Raw genomic sequence first — 14055 nt, 5'->3', positions numbered from 1 at the left:
ATATAGTAGGAGAGGTTAAGGAGGCATTTTTGTCCCTTCATTCCTGTTAACATTAATGCAGGTATGAAGAGAAATGGATCACAGTTATGGGAAGGAAGGAAGGAAGGAAAAGCAAAGCAAGCCAAGCAAAGCGGGGGGAGGGAGGGGAGAAGGAAGAAAGGAAAGAGAGGAAAGGAGAGTGGAAGAAAGGAAAAGAGAGGGAGGGAAGGAGGGAGGAAGGAGAAAAGAATGTACCTACCACAGTGTAGATAACGGGCTAGAAAGAGAGCAGAATGACTGCAATAAACCAGCTTTGGAAGTCACTGTAAATTCACATAAGACATGATGATAGCTCTTACCAGAGTGCTGGTGGAGTCGTGAGACAGATAAAAATGTATTTAGCCTGTGGAACATTCGTTATTATCATGTTGAATATGAGGATTGAAATAGAAAAAGGAAGCGAGAAAACCATAGGTTTCTGAGCTAAGAAAACTAGTAGTGGCTAGAAAGAGGGTTGACAAGGACAGCAGAAGCTTAGTTAAACATATTTTATTTTAATTTTAAAGTGTCTTTGAGTATAAGAGGATATGTCAAAAGGAGGTGATAGGGGTGAGAATAAAACTCATTATTAGATCATTTTTTCACCATTTTGATAACCTCTAAAGGGATTCAGAGTGATTTAAAGAGCAACACCAAGCAACATCTAGGGGCACCTGGGTAGTTCAGTTGGTTAAGCCTCTGACTCTTGATTTCAGCTCAGGTCATGATCTCAGGGTTGTGAAGTTAAGCCCCGTGTCAGGTTCTGCCCTGGGAGTGGAGCCTACTTAAGATTCGCTCCCTCCGGGGCACCTGGGTGGCTCAGTGGGTTAAGGCCTCTGCCTTCGGCTCAGGTCATGATCCCAGGGTCCTGGGATCGAACCCCGCATCGAACCCCGCATCGAGCCCCACATCGGGCTCTCTGCTCCACGGAGAGCCTGCTTCCTCCTCTCTCTGCCTGCCTCCCTGCCTGCTTGTGATCTCTCTCTCTCTCTGTCAAATAAATAAAAAAATCTTTAAAAAAAAAAAAAAAAAGATTCCCTCCCTCCTTCTCACTCTGCTTCGCCACGCCAATGCAAAAAAAAAAAAAAAAAAAAAAGGCTAATAGAAGTAAACAAAATTTAAGCTAATGATAATCACAAAAACTACCATATCACCTCAGGAGAACAAAAATGAAGAGATGTATTATACTTAACATATTGGATATGTTATATCAAAATGAAAATTGTATTTGCATAATTACCTTTCATTGATTAAACCTGCCACTGTTTCAATATCAGTTGCAAGCTTTTTGTTTTCTTCTGCCAATTGAGCATTTGCAATCGAAATATCTGAAAAGTCTCTTGCAATATTAGAAAGCTCAATATCCCATGATTTTTTCTTAAAGAAAAGAATAAAAGAATCATTTATATATGTCTTGTATCTTGGGAAGAAAAACATGTGCAATGATGAAATTACTTTTACATGCATGAGTTAGTATTTAGGAATAGAGAATAGAACTCTAGGGAGAAGGAGGGAAAGGTCAACTTACTGCGGCATAATAATCATTAAGTACACTCAGATACTCCTTTTCAAAACTTTTTTTCTTCCAGGATAGTTGATCATAATTTTTTTTTAAATCATCGACCTAAGAAAAAAATATATAGAGAAAAATAAATGAATTATGAACCTTCCCGTTCTTTTTTAAAGTAAGAAATATTTCAAATTATCTACTTATCGTAACTTAATAAATGTTGATTAAAATAGTATGACATCATAGGTTGTTGCCATTTATAAAAATTGATGCAAGACTCTGAATAGAATATAGCAAATCAAGTCTAACAGTGCTCAGTTAAACAGAATAAAATAGAATGTATTTTAGTTATATTGTAAGAACTTATAAAAATTAGAAAATTTAAATCATATTTCATCACACTAAAAAATTGAAAGAAAAAATAACACGAATATGGTCAACACTCTAGAACAACTATGTGATAAATTCACTATCTAGTTTCAATAATTTTTAAGCTAGTACAAGGAAAAACTATGCAAATACAATACAGAGAAGAAAAAATATCAAACCATAAAATGCTAAATGCATGCCCACTGAACTGAATAATGAGACTAGATTATCTCTTATCACCATTATTATTAATCATGTTTTGGAAAATTTAACTAAATGCAATTGGATGATAAAACCAAAAGTTATTATAATGTTGAATATGAATAGACAATACACCCTCAACTTTAGATGATACAGTTGAACACTTTGAAAAACCAGAAGATTTTATTTTAAACTACAATGTATGACTTTGGTAAAATGAGCATAAGGAAATTAATAGCTTTTAACCATAACAGTAACAATCTATTTAAAAACATAGTGACAATATTTAAAAACTTTGGCCAAAAAATAAAAAAATATCTGGGAATAATTAAACATAAAAGGGAAGACCTATATAAAGCAAACACAAATTCTGTTTTAAAAGCTTAAATCAAGACCCACACGAAAAGAGTGATAAGCCATGCAAAGGTTTAATAGAATGAACTGTCAGTTATCCTACAATTATGGTTGCTTAACTTGTCAATATACTAAAAACCACTGAACTGTACAATTTTAGAAAGAAACAACATAGTTAAGAGGCAACAGATCCAAAAATTAATGACAAAGTTAATAATAAGACATAGTTTCTCAAATCATTTCAGAACCCTCTTTATTATTTTACACATATTACATATCATACCATCTGTATTACTATTCATTTAATAATTTTCTTAAGGCAAGTCACATGTTTATTTAAACAATCATTTAAAAAAGGAAACTACTATTATTGGAAGTTTAAAAATCCAACATCATATACCATAAAGGGAAACAACTTTAAAAATAAATAAAAAGAATTTATTAAATAATCTAAAAATAAAATACTAGTATTAAATTCTTCAAGTTACTAAGAAAGTACTAAATATATTTTTCATAGAATTCCGATCAGTAATTAAAGAAATATTTGAATTGGTGTTGTATTTTGAAGATGAGCATTTCAATGAATTACAAATTTACCTGTATATTTAATGTTTGCCATCTAACTGAACATTATATTTCTAACCCAAATAAAAATAAGTATTTTATAATTTTTAGTTTCAAGAAGGCTTTGAAATATCTTCCAGAATTGTTCTTTGGAAACTGTCCAGTTACTAAGTGATGTACAAGCTTTCTTACCCACCCATTACTACCATTGTTGGGAAATAATCAAGATAAAACTATCAGTCAAGCATTTTTAGATAATGCAACATATTTTGAGTGTATTCCTTAAGGTTGTAACCAAATTACTCAGACGATGAGATATTTCCTCCTTGACATAATTAAAAGGTTTATTCTATGGCTTCAATTTTGCTGGATTTTTTTCTTTAATGTGTTTCACCTATTAGAATTCTATTAGGACATTTTGTTTTGAATGAGAAAATACCTTTATAAATGTTCTAATTTTTAATGTAGTTCTCAGCCATAAAGTAATCCAGAAGCCTGAATTTTTCACCAAGGAATACTTGAAGCTCTTTTTATAAATTAATAGGATGTGAGTTTCTTAAAAAGCACATATTGAAGACTAAGGGTTGAACATTCATTTACAAATCTGAGAGCACATATGAGTATTTGGTGGTTTTAACTAATTTGATTAATAATTTTAAAAGTTCAATTTCTTTTTTTTTTAAAGATTTTATTTATTTATTTGACAGAGAGAGATCACAAGTAGACAGAGAGGCAGGCAGAGAGAGAGAGGGAAGCAGGCTCCCTGCTGAGCAGAGAGCCCGATGCGGGACTCGATCCCAGGACCCCGAGATCATGACCTGAGCTGAAGGCAGAGGCTTTAACCCACTGAGCCACCCAGGCGCCCTAAAAGTTCAATTTCATTTTGCAATGGCTTAAATATGACTATTCAAGAGTAGAATAGTGGGTGGATTTGCCTTTCTTGACAATTTTTTGAATATATGTAACTAGTTATTTTCTTTCATCTGTCTATGGCATTAGCATCATATGTGCTTAATTAAAAACATGGATTTCAGGACTTACTGCTGTTTCTCAAGAAGTCAAGAAGTCATCAATACATTTGTATTTTCTTTATCTGTACACAGTAGCAAAGAATTCACCATGCATAAATTCATCATTTTGCAGTGAATGATAACTTTTTTACCAGAAATAATTACTTCTTTACATATTTGGTTATCTCTATAAGTAAAAGACGAATTGTTATTTGACATAGGCATTTAATGAATCATTTTGTTATATCCTTGAAACTCCCAGTCACCTGGTAGCGGGCTTGATAAATGTCTTACTAACTGCTTCAGCAGATCTGGACTCTGAAGTTAATTGTAATGCTAAAAACATAATTCTAAAGTCTCAGCATTTTCATTCTGTGTCACTCTGTACATACACTTGAGCATCCGTCTATTCTAACATTTTGATAGGCTCCCTATTTTTTGTGCTTCAACATGACAATCGTGGATTATTTAATAATTATGACCATTGTGACTAATCTTAGAATACATAATAAATTAGATATTTCTTCACCATTCATAAAATCCAAAAATCTAATAAAAATCAAATTCCTTCCACACTAATTTTTCTTTGCTGCTTGTAAACATTAGTAAAAAACTTTTAGGAAATGTTTTAATTTGGTTTTCATACCTATCTAAAGACATGTAACTGATTCTATTACATTCTTCACTAGTATCTTTATTTCTACACTTAAACATCCATAATTTTTTTTTTTTCAGAGAAAAAGCAAGAGAGAAAACATGCATCCCTGAGCAGGGGGAGAGGGGCAAAAGAAGAGGGAAAGAGAGAGAATCTTAAGCAGGCTCCATGCACAGAGTAGATCTCAGAATGATCTCAGGACCCTGAGATCAGGACTTGAGCCAAAATCAAGTTGTGGAGGCTTGACCGAATGAGCCACTCAGGTATCCCAAACATCTGTGGGACAGATGTGTGAACTGTTTCATTCATTTATCTAGGATTAAATCTACAGGAAGTACAAAAATCATAAATATATCCCAAACCAGTTTCTAATGTGCTTTCTAGATCAGATGTGATAGCTCTGATGCCTAAAATTATACATATTTCATATGCCAAACAATCATAAATTTTTTAGAAGTAGATTTTCCAGGGCATTAAAGTGAAAATTCAGTGCCTTCAGGTCAAAATTAATGATCTGTATTACCATGCCACTGATAGGTGTTTGTCGGCAAGCTCAGGAAGTGAAATTATGAAATGCTTATGAGCACACCTTAACTACTACAGTATAATTCTTACATCCTGCAATTTTTGAATAAGTACTAATATTTTACCCCTGCCCTAAGCAATAAAGTCCCTGGAATCACACATGAAATCATTGTGTGCTAATTGCTTTCTTAATATAAATGGTAATATACACATAACTTTGAAAATGCTCATCACTGGAATATCTAAAATTATATGGTATGTCATGAATAGTAATCTTTGCAAGTAAAAGAAGAGGAAATGTGAATGGCTAATTAAAAGAAAATGAAAATGAATTTACTTCACTCCCAGACAGGAAATGAAAATTAATCCAATACTGCTTTACCCAACAATTAAGTTGCTTTGATTTTAAAACACCTATGTGCTGGGAAAAGTGAGAAATCAGACATTTATATTGCTCACATACACATACATGTGCACAATATACATAGCAAATTTTCAGAATATATTTCAATAATATCTATCTTGAAAAATACACTTAGTTTTGTCTGACACAACAATCCAAATTTTGAGAATTTTGCATTTACAAGGAACCAGCACATAAAAACAGCATACATAAAGTTATTAATATTTAATATTGTTAGTAGTGGCTAATAACTGTTTAATTCTGAATTTATTTGAAAGATAAATAATTAAGGTGTAGTGTTATTTTTTATTATGTTAAGTCACCATACTATACATCTATTGTTAGTTTTTGATGTAGTATTCCATGATTCATTGTTTGTGTAACACCCAATGCTCCATGCAATCCATGCCCTCCTTAATACCCATCACCAGGTTAACCCATCTACCCACCAACATCCCCTCTAAAACCCTTAATTTGTTTCCTGGAGTCCATAGCATCTCCTGGTTCATCTCCCCCTCCGATTTCTCCCCCTTCATTTTTCCCTTCCTTCTCCTAATGTCCTCTATACTATTCCTTATGTTCCACAAATAGGTGAAACCATTGATAAGTGACTTCTCTGTTTGACTTATTTCACTTAACATTATCTCCTCCAGTCCCATCCATGTTGATGCAAAAGTTGGGGATTCATCCTTTCTGATAGTTAATATTCCACTGTATATGTGGACCACATCTCCTTTACCCATTCATCTGTTGAAGGGCATCTCGGCTCTTTCCACAGTTTGGCTATTGTGGACATTGCTGCTATGAACACTGGGGTACAGATGACACTTCTTTTCACTACATCTGTATCTTTGGGGTAAATACGTGGTGGTGAAACTGCTGGATCATAGGGTAACTCTCATTTTTAATTTTTTGAGGAACTTCCACACTGTTTTCCAAAGTGGCTGCACCAACCTGCATTCCCACCAACAGTGTAAGAGGGTTCCCCTTTCTCCACAGCCTCTCCAACATTTGTTGTTTCTTGCCTTGTCAATTTGTGTCATTCTGACTGGTGTAATCAATGTGGTTTTGATTTGAATTTCCCTAATGGCTAAGGATGATGAACACTATTTCATGTGTCTGTTTGCCACTTGTATGTCTTCATTGGAGAAGTGTCTGTTCATGTCTTATGCCCATTTTTGGATTATTGGCTTTTTGGGTGTTGAGTTTGAGAAGTTCTTTATGATCTTAGATATAAGCCCTTTGTCTGTACTGTCATTTGCAAATATCTTCTCCCATTCTGTGGGTTGCCTCTTTGTTTTGTTGACTGTTTCCTTTGGTGTGTAGAAGCTTTTTATCTTGACGAAGTCCCAAAAGTTCATTTTTGCTTTTGCTTTCCTTGCTTTTGGAATCATGTCTTGAAAGAAGTGCCAGGTTGCTGATGTCAAATAGGTTACTTCTTAGGTTCTCCTCTAGGATTTTGGTGGATTCCTGTCTCACACTGAGTTCTTTCAACCATTTTGAATTTATCTTTATGTATAGTATAAGAGAATGGTCGAGTTTCATTCTTCTGTATATTGCTATCCAGTTTTCCCAGCACCATTAATTAAAGAGACTGTCTTTTTTCCATTAGATATTTTCTCCTGCTTTGTTGAAGATTGCTCCACCATAGAGTTGAGGGTCCATATATAGGCTCTCTATTCTATGCCACTGGACTGTGTGTCTGTTTCTGTGCCAGTACCATGCTGTCTTGGTGATGACAGCTTTGTAATAGAGCTTGAAATTAGACAACATGATATCCCCAGCTTTGTTTTTCTTTTTCAAAATTTCCTTGGTGACTCGGGGTCTTTTCTGGTTCCATAGAAATTTTAGGATTTATGATCCAGCACTTTGAAAAATGCCAATGGTATTTTGATTGGGATGACATTGAAAGTATAGATTGCTCTGGGCAGCAGAGACATTTTAACAATGTTTATTCTTCCAATCCATGAGCAGGGAATGTTTTTCCATCCTTTTTTGTCTTCTTCGATTTCTTTCATGAGTGTTCTGTAGTTCCTAAAGTATAAATTCTTTACCTTTGGTTAGGTTTATTCCAAGGTATCTTATGGTTTTTGGTTGAGGTGAACAAAGTGTAATTAATGGCTCAATGAACCTCCTTTGCAATTTCCTACTAGGTGCTTTCTTGTTTATCAGAGCCCAGGGCAAAAAAAGAACAGAAAAGAAGGCAGGAAGTCCAGGAAGCAGTTTCTACTCTTATTTGTGAAAGCATTCAAGATGTAAATTAGTTTCCACCGATAGGATACAGTCATACATACTATGGATAGTAAAATTGAGGTAAAAGTCATCTTCCTGATTCTTGGTTGCTTTCTTTAAGTTTAGTTTTGTTAGTTTTCTGTTGGCAAGTAAGGTGATGAGGTGTGAATATTGTATAATTGTGTTCAGTGTCTATCTGCTAGCTGTGGGTGTTGCAGCACTGTGGCATCAAGCAGCAGTGGCTACAGCTTTCCAATCCCAGCTTTCTAATCCAAGGAGCAGGCATACACTCAATACAGGTTCAGAAGCAGCCCCAGATGTCATAGTTCCTCTACTGGTCAATTTGGAAAACCTCCTGAAGTCCAGCCTACAGGTCTCTCGGCCAGCTTTGTAAACTAGTTGAAATCTCTAAATCCCTTCCTGCCTAAAACAGAATGATTTCTGTTTTCTGCACTGTACTCTGACTGGTATGATGGCAATTAATAACACATACTATTTGTACCATTAGAAAAGTACACTAAGAGAGCCGGGATAGCTCAGTCTGTTAAATATGCCTGACTCTGGTTTTAGTTCAGGTTATGATCTCAGAGTGGTAAGATGAAACCCTGCCTCAGCCTCGGTGCTCAGTGTGAAGTCTGCCTGAGATTCTCTCTCTCTCTTCCTCTCCTTCCCCTCTGCCTAATAAATAAATAAACAAAATATTTTTTTAAAAAGTATATTAGACTTTTATCTAATTATCATGAGGAATATCACAATGTATTTTTAAGTAAAAGAGCAAGTTTGCTAAATGTGTATATAGAGAAAAGTCCTTTTTAAATTAAAAATCAAATAATAAATTGTACAAACAGATACAATTATACATTTATAGGAGGATAGAAAAAATATGTGCAAGATGACATACTGTGTTGGTAACACAGGCTACTTCATGCAAGATCAGAAATGGGAAGAAAATAGGTATTACAATTGATAGCAAAACCTTTTTATCTTTTTATTTATACCATTTGCCTAGGTGAACATGTTACCTATAACATTTACAAGAAAATTAAATAAAGAAATGCAGCACCTAGTCTATACAATCTCACTGTTTTATAAATTGGGTGAGTCATTAATAGAGTGGAAATTACTGAGGACAGTTGAAAATAAAAACAATGAAAACAACAAGGTGGGAAAACATTCTGCATACTACACCACTGAAAAGAGAACATATATATTTGAAATAACTAGTAATATATGGGATTCATAATTGGCAATGTTTTAGACATGCGTATTGAATGAAAGATTAAGTTTGAACAGAAAATATCAATATTTAAAATTATTAAAATCATGTAAAGAATAAAATGTTTTTCTAAATGAATGGTACCCTTTATATGTATTCTCCTTTAATCAACACGTTAACCTCTAAATCCCTCTCTTGCACATTTTTAACATACAAAATTAACATATACCTTGTTGTTCAAATGAGAAAACTCAATCTCAAAAGGGTATAATGTGCAGGTCACAACTGGAAAGTGGAGGCAAAATGTGAGCCTGAGTCTCTGTGACAAACTCTAAAATAACATTCTAAATAAAGTGCTTTAAAAATTCTCAGCCTTACTAATCAGAGAAATGAAAATTTAAAACCACAGTGGGATAAATCCTACAAAAGAACTATAATTAAAAATAAATAAGAGACAATATTAGAGGATTGTGTTAATCTGAGGCTGGAACTCTCATTCATAATGGTCTGAGTAGAAAAAATGTGTAACTATCTTGGAAAAATTTTTTGGCATTAGCTACTAAAACTGAACAGAAGGGTTTTTGTTTTGTTTTGTTTTGTTTTTGCCTAACAATTCCCAACATAAATTAATACAGAGTTCGAATGTGTATTTCAACTACCTTGGTCTAAAAAACTAGAGGGACTGAATGTCATAAACTAGAACTGGAAAAACTGCAGGCTGGATATCTAAAGTTCAATTTTGGAAAAGGTAAGCTTGAGATACCAACTAGACAACTAAGTGGGTTTGAGTTGTTAATTACATATACATAAAGCTTATTCTAAAAGACAAAGCCCTGAGAGTCTCAGATGTTTGTGCAGTTGGGGAAATATAGAGAAACTAGCGAAGGAAACTGAGAGCAACTTTGCAGAAGAGTAAAGAGAAATAAGAATAGTGCTTGTTAGAAACCACGAGAAAAAGTTTCCAGAGATAGGGTATAATCAGTTTGGTTAAGTGCTACATATAGCACTTTAATTATAATTAAAATAAGGACAAAGAAACAATGATTAGAGTTAGCAATATGGAAATCATTATTAACCTAAATCAGCGATGCTCTGGTTGAATGATGAAGACAAAAAAAAGAAAATTAAAATGTGTCTAAGATAAGGGTGAGAGATATTATAACCAAATAAGATTTATTACAATAATGCAAGGCTCAACATTAGGAAACCCATCAATACAATTCACTAGCTTCATATGGATATTATACAGATAAGAGAAAATATATAAGTATTTCCCTAGGTGCAAAAGAGAAGCTTGATAAAATCTGACACCTGTCTCCAATTAAAAAAATACTCAATAAATTGAAACCAATATTTTCTTAACATGACAAAATATATTTTGACTCCTAAAGTCAGACTCTTACTTAAGGGAAAAAACTAGCATCAATCCCATCAAAAGAAGAACATAGCAAGGATGCCAATGATCTCTACTACCATTTAACACAGTACTGGATACATTAACCAATGTAATCAGATAAAAGATAACTTTTTTAAAAGACATAAAAATAATGAAGGGATAATAATATCTGTATTTATAGTTGAAATAATAGCACTCTTGGCTAATCCAAAATAAATAATGATTAGGGGCACCTGGGTGGCTCAGTGGGTTAAGCCGTTGCCTTCGGCTCAGGTCATGATCTCAGGGTCCTGGAATCGAGTCCCACATTGGGCTCTCTGCTCGGCGGGGAGCCTGCTTCCCTTCCTCTCTCTCTCTGCCTGCCTCTCTGTCTACTTGTGATCTCTCTCTGTCAAATAAATAAATAAAAATCTTTTAAAAAAATGATTAAACTGCCATAAATATTTTTAAAACCAGTAAATTAGTAAAATATGAATTAGCATTATTGATTTTATATACCTAAATATAACCAGGAATAAGAATTAATGAAAGAAAAAATCCCCAATTAACATGCAACAAAATAACTAATTAGGGATAAACTTATCAAAAATATGGAAACTCTATATGAGGAAACCTTTTGAAAAATTTTCTAAGACAAAAAAGAAAACTGAACAAATAGAATGGTATCATCTTACTGGCTTAAAATAATATGTATTTGTTATCTCATGATTCTGTAGAACAGAATGCTAGTGGGTTAAGTAAACACCTTGTTTAAGGTCTCATAAGCTGAAATGATGGTTTCAGCTGGGCTCTTCTGCAGAGACTCCAGGGAATGAGCCACTGCTAATTTCATTAAGACTGTGGGCAGAATTCATTTTCCTTTCACATTTTTTATATGGCCCACTCCATTTTAAGTCAGCAATGGCTGGTTGAGTGCTTCTCATGCTCTGTTTCTGACTCCACGTTCTGCTACATTTCCCTGAATTTTTCTATCCTCAGCCAAGAGGAAGAATAATCTTCTGTAGTTCTCAACGGCACCCTCTGGAATTTTATCCACCCTCTCAATTCTTGGTCCCAACTTCAGGACTCTTAGTTTCACTATTTGGATCATCCTTCCTTTTTCATGAAAAATAGCACAAGTTTGCAGGTGAACAATTTTATCAACCTGCTTCTTTCCAGAAGAATCATGAGATCCAATGGCTTTCTTTTATTTTAGACACTGTCAGTCTCTTTTAGTATTTTGCTGATACAAAATTCACAACACGTAGGTCTCCCATGTAGACCAGGGATGCACACATGCATTCATTCATATATACGTACATATATGTATACATATGTATGTATGCACATCTATATATGCATATAATTCACAGGTATGCATATATATGTTTATGTATACATATGCTCGTATGTATGCATGTAGCTGCGTTTGTGTGTGTATTCCATTAGATAGTGGGGACATGGCCAAAATATTTTTTAGATAATCACTTCACTATTTTTGGTTATACTGAAATAGTCAAGAGCCAATAGCCTTATGTGTCCTTCTAGATTAAGGTATATGTGAATCACTTCAATTTAAAAAGAATTTCAATTAAAATTGATTAATATTTATAAATTATACCCAAATATATTAACTTAAATTTTAGCAGTTACATATAGTTTTCTAACATATATAAAACCACCTCTATAACTAGAAAATGATTGAATTTACAACCTTTTTTTTTAAGATTTTATTTATTTATTTGAGAGAGAGAGTGAGAGAGAGAACATGAGAGGGGAGAAGTTCAGAGGGAGAAGCAGACTCCTGGCAGAGCTGGGAGCCTGATGGAGGACTTGATCTCGGGACTCCAGGATCCTGAACTGAGTTGAAGGCAGTGGCTTAACGAACTGAGCCACCCAGGTGCCCCAGAATTTACAAGCTTAGAACATTTTTATCATCTAAAGAATACTAATGAGGGGGCGCCTGGGTGGCTCAATGGGTTAAGCCTCTGCCTTCGACTCAGGTCATAATCTCAGGGTCCTGGGATTGAGCCCCGTGTTGGGCTCTCTGCTCAGCAGGTAGCCTGCTTCTCCCTCTCTCTCTGCCTGCCTCTCTGCCTACTTGTGATCTCTCTCCATCAAATAAATAAATAAAATATTTTAAAAAATTATAAAGAATACTAATGAAGGTAACTAATATTTACAGTACTTAATACAGAGTTACTCTAAGAGAACTGTGAAGTACAAGAAATCCAGTGGGTAATCTCATCTAAAAATTAATCAGAAGGCACCTAATGCATACAAAATTATTATGGGAATAGCTTTTCTTACTTCTCCATTTCACTCAAATCAATTGTAAAAATTCCAGAATCTCTCTCTCTTACAACATAAATAATGTTTGCTTAAGAAAAAGTCTAGGAATTTTTATTTATAGAATTAGTAAATTAAGTGACAAATGATATTGAGGAGGGAAAAACCTTCTACACTTATAAGAAAACATGAAGAATTGGTATGTAGTTTTTTTAAATGTAATTTTTAAAAGTTAACATGTACATGAAATTGCAAAACACAAGAAGCAAAAACAATTCTGTAATCACATGCAGTTTACTGTTTGACTTCTAGGTCCCGTGTGTATATATATAAAACAAAGCATTTTAATGTAATTAAGATCATAAAGTTATGTATTGTGCTTTTTTACATAACATGAATATTTACCACTTCAAAGTCCCAAAACTACGAGTATTTTGATAACCTAAAATACACTACACCAACTCAATCGGAAAGAAAAAAAAATGTATGCTTGCCTTACTTGGTGACAAAAATGTTATGAAAGACAAAAATGGCAACAGACACCTAGATAAAGATACTGGCAAAATTACAATTAAAATAATTGCATTCTCTTCATGTTCAATTAAAAGTGAGACACAGAATAACAGAGTACACAAAGTATAATGCTTCTGAACAAATTCATAATCCAATCTATACTATTAGCAAGCAGGTATGTTGCCATTGAATCACTTAGTACCTTCCTATATAGTGCAGACAAAAGCGATGTACACATATTAACAGTTATCATTTAAAAGTAAATATGAACACACACATATACATCTCTCCCTCTATACTTCCTTCTGCCACGGGATGCCAACCCAGCAAGTCCTAACATATACTTCTCAGAGACAGTTTAACAATTCCATGTTCCAGATGCTTCTTTCCTATCAATTATAACAAAAAGAAACATGTAAATTGGTTAATTTACTAGCCGTACATTTTATCATACATTGCGCCTCAGGATATCTGAAAAACTTAGATGTTACAAATAATGAACCTTGTCCAAAATAAACACAGGTACTTCACAAAAACCCATATACAGACCTATGATTGTCACTTAAAACTGTCTTCTAGATATCGAGAGAGTAGTAAAAAGCACTTCCCTTCACCCTTCCTCTACTCCCTCCACCATTTCAATGATAAGTACAGGGATACATCTAGCTCCAAGAGGTGGATTAACAGACAGAACAGAGCAGTCCTTCCTAAAAACTAACAAAAGGACATTTATTACAACAGGACTATTGTACCACTCCTACTTTTTATATACTTTGTACATTAGGACTTGTTTATCCTTTAATACACAGCAGTGTTAACTA

The 14055-nt window shown here is 34.0% G+C and overlaps 1 protein-coding gene across 2 annotated transcripts in view; it reads right to left on the bottom strand.

Annotated features, from left to right (window-relative positions):
- Nucleotides 1-14055, bottom strand: part of CCDC178 (coiled-coil domain containing 178) — a 442908-nt gene that overhangs the window by 318405 nt on the left and 110448 nt on the right. For both annotated transcript variants that reach the window (XM_059140259.1, XM_059140258.1), the window contains 2 exons: nucleotides 1547-1642; nucleotides 1259-1395 (listed from right to left, as the gene is read on the bottom strand). In XM_059140259.1, coding sequence (XP_058996242.1) covers nucleotides 1259-1395; nucleotides 1547-1642 — 233 coding nt within the window. The remainder of the gene's footprint in view (nucleotides 1-1258; nucleotides 1396-1546; nucleotides 1643-14055) is intronic.

Source organism: Mustela lutreola, chromosome 11, assembly GCF_030435805.1.
Source record: "Mustela lutreola isolate mMusLut2 chromosome 11, mMusLut2.pri, whole genome shotgun sequence".
NCBI lineage: Eukaryota > Metazoa > Chordata > Mammalia > Carnivora > Mustelidae > Mustela > Mustela lutreola.
Note: the sequence above shows the minus strand (reverse complement) of the source record. Positions and strands in the feature narration are given on the sequence as shown.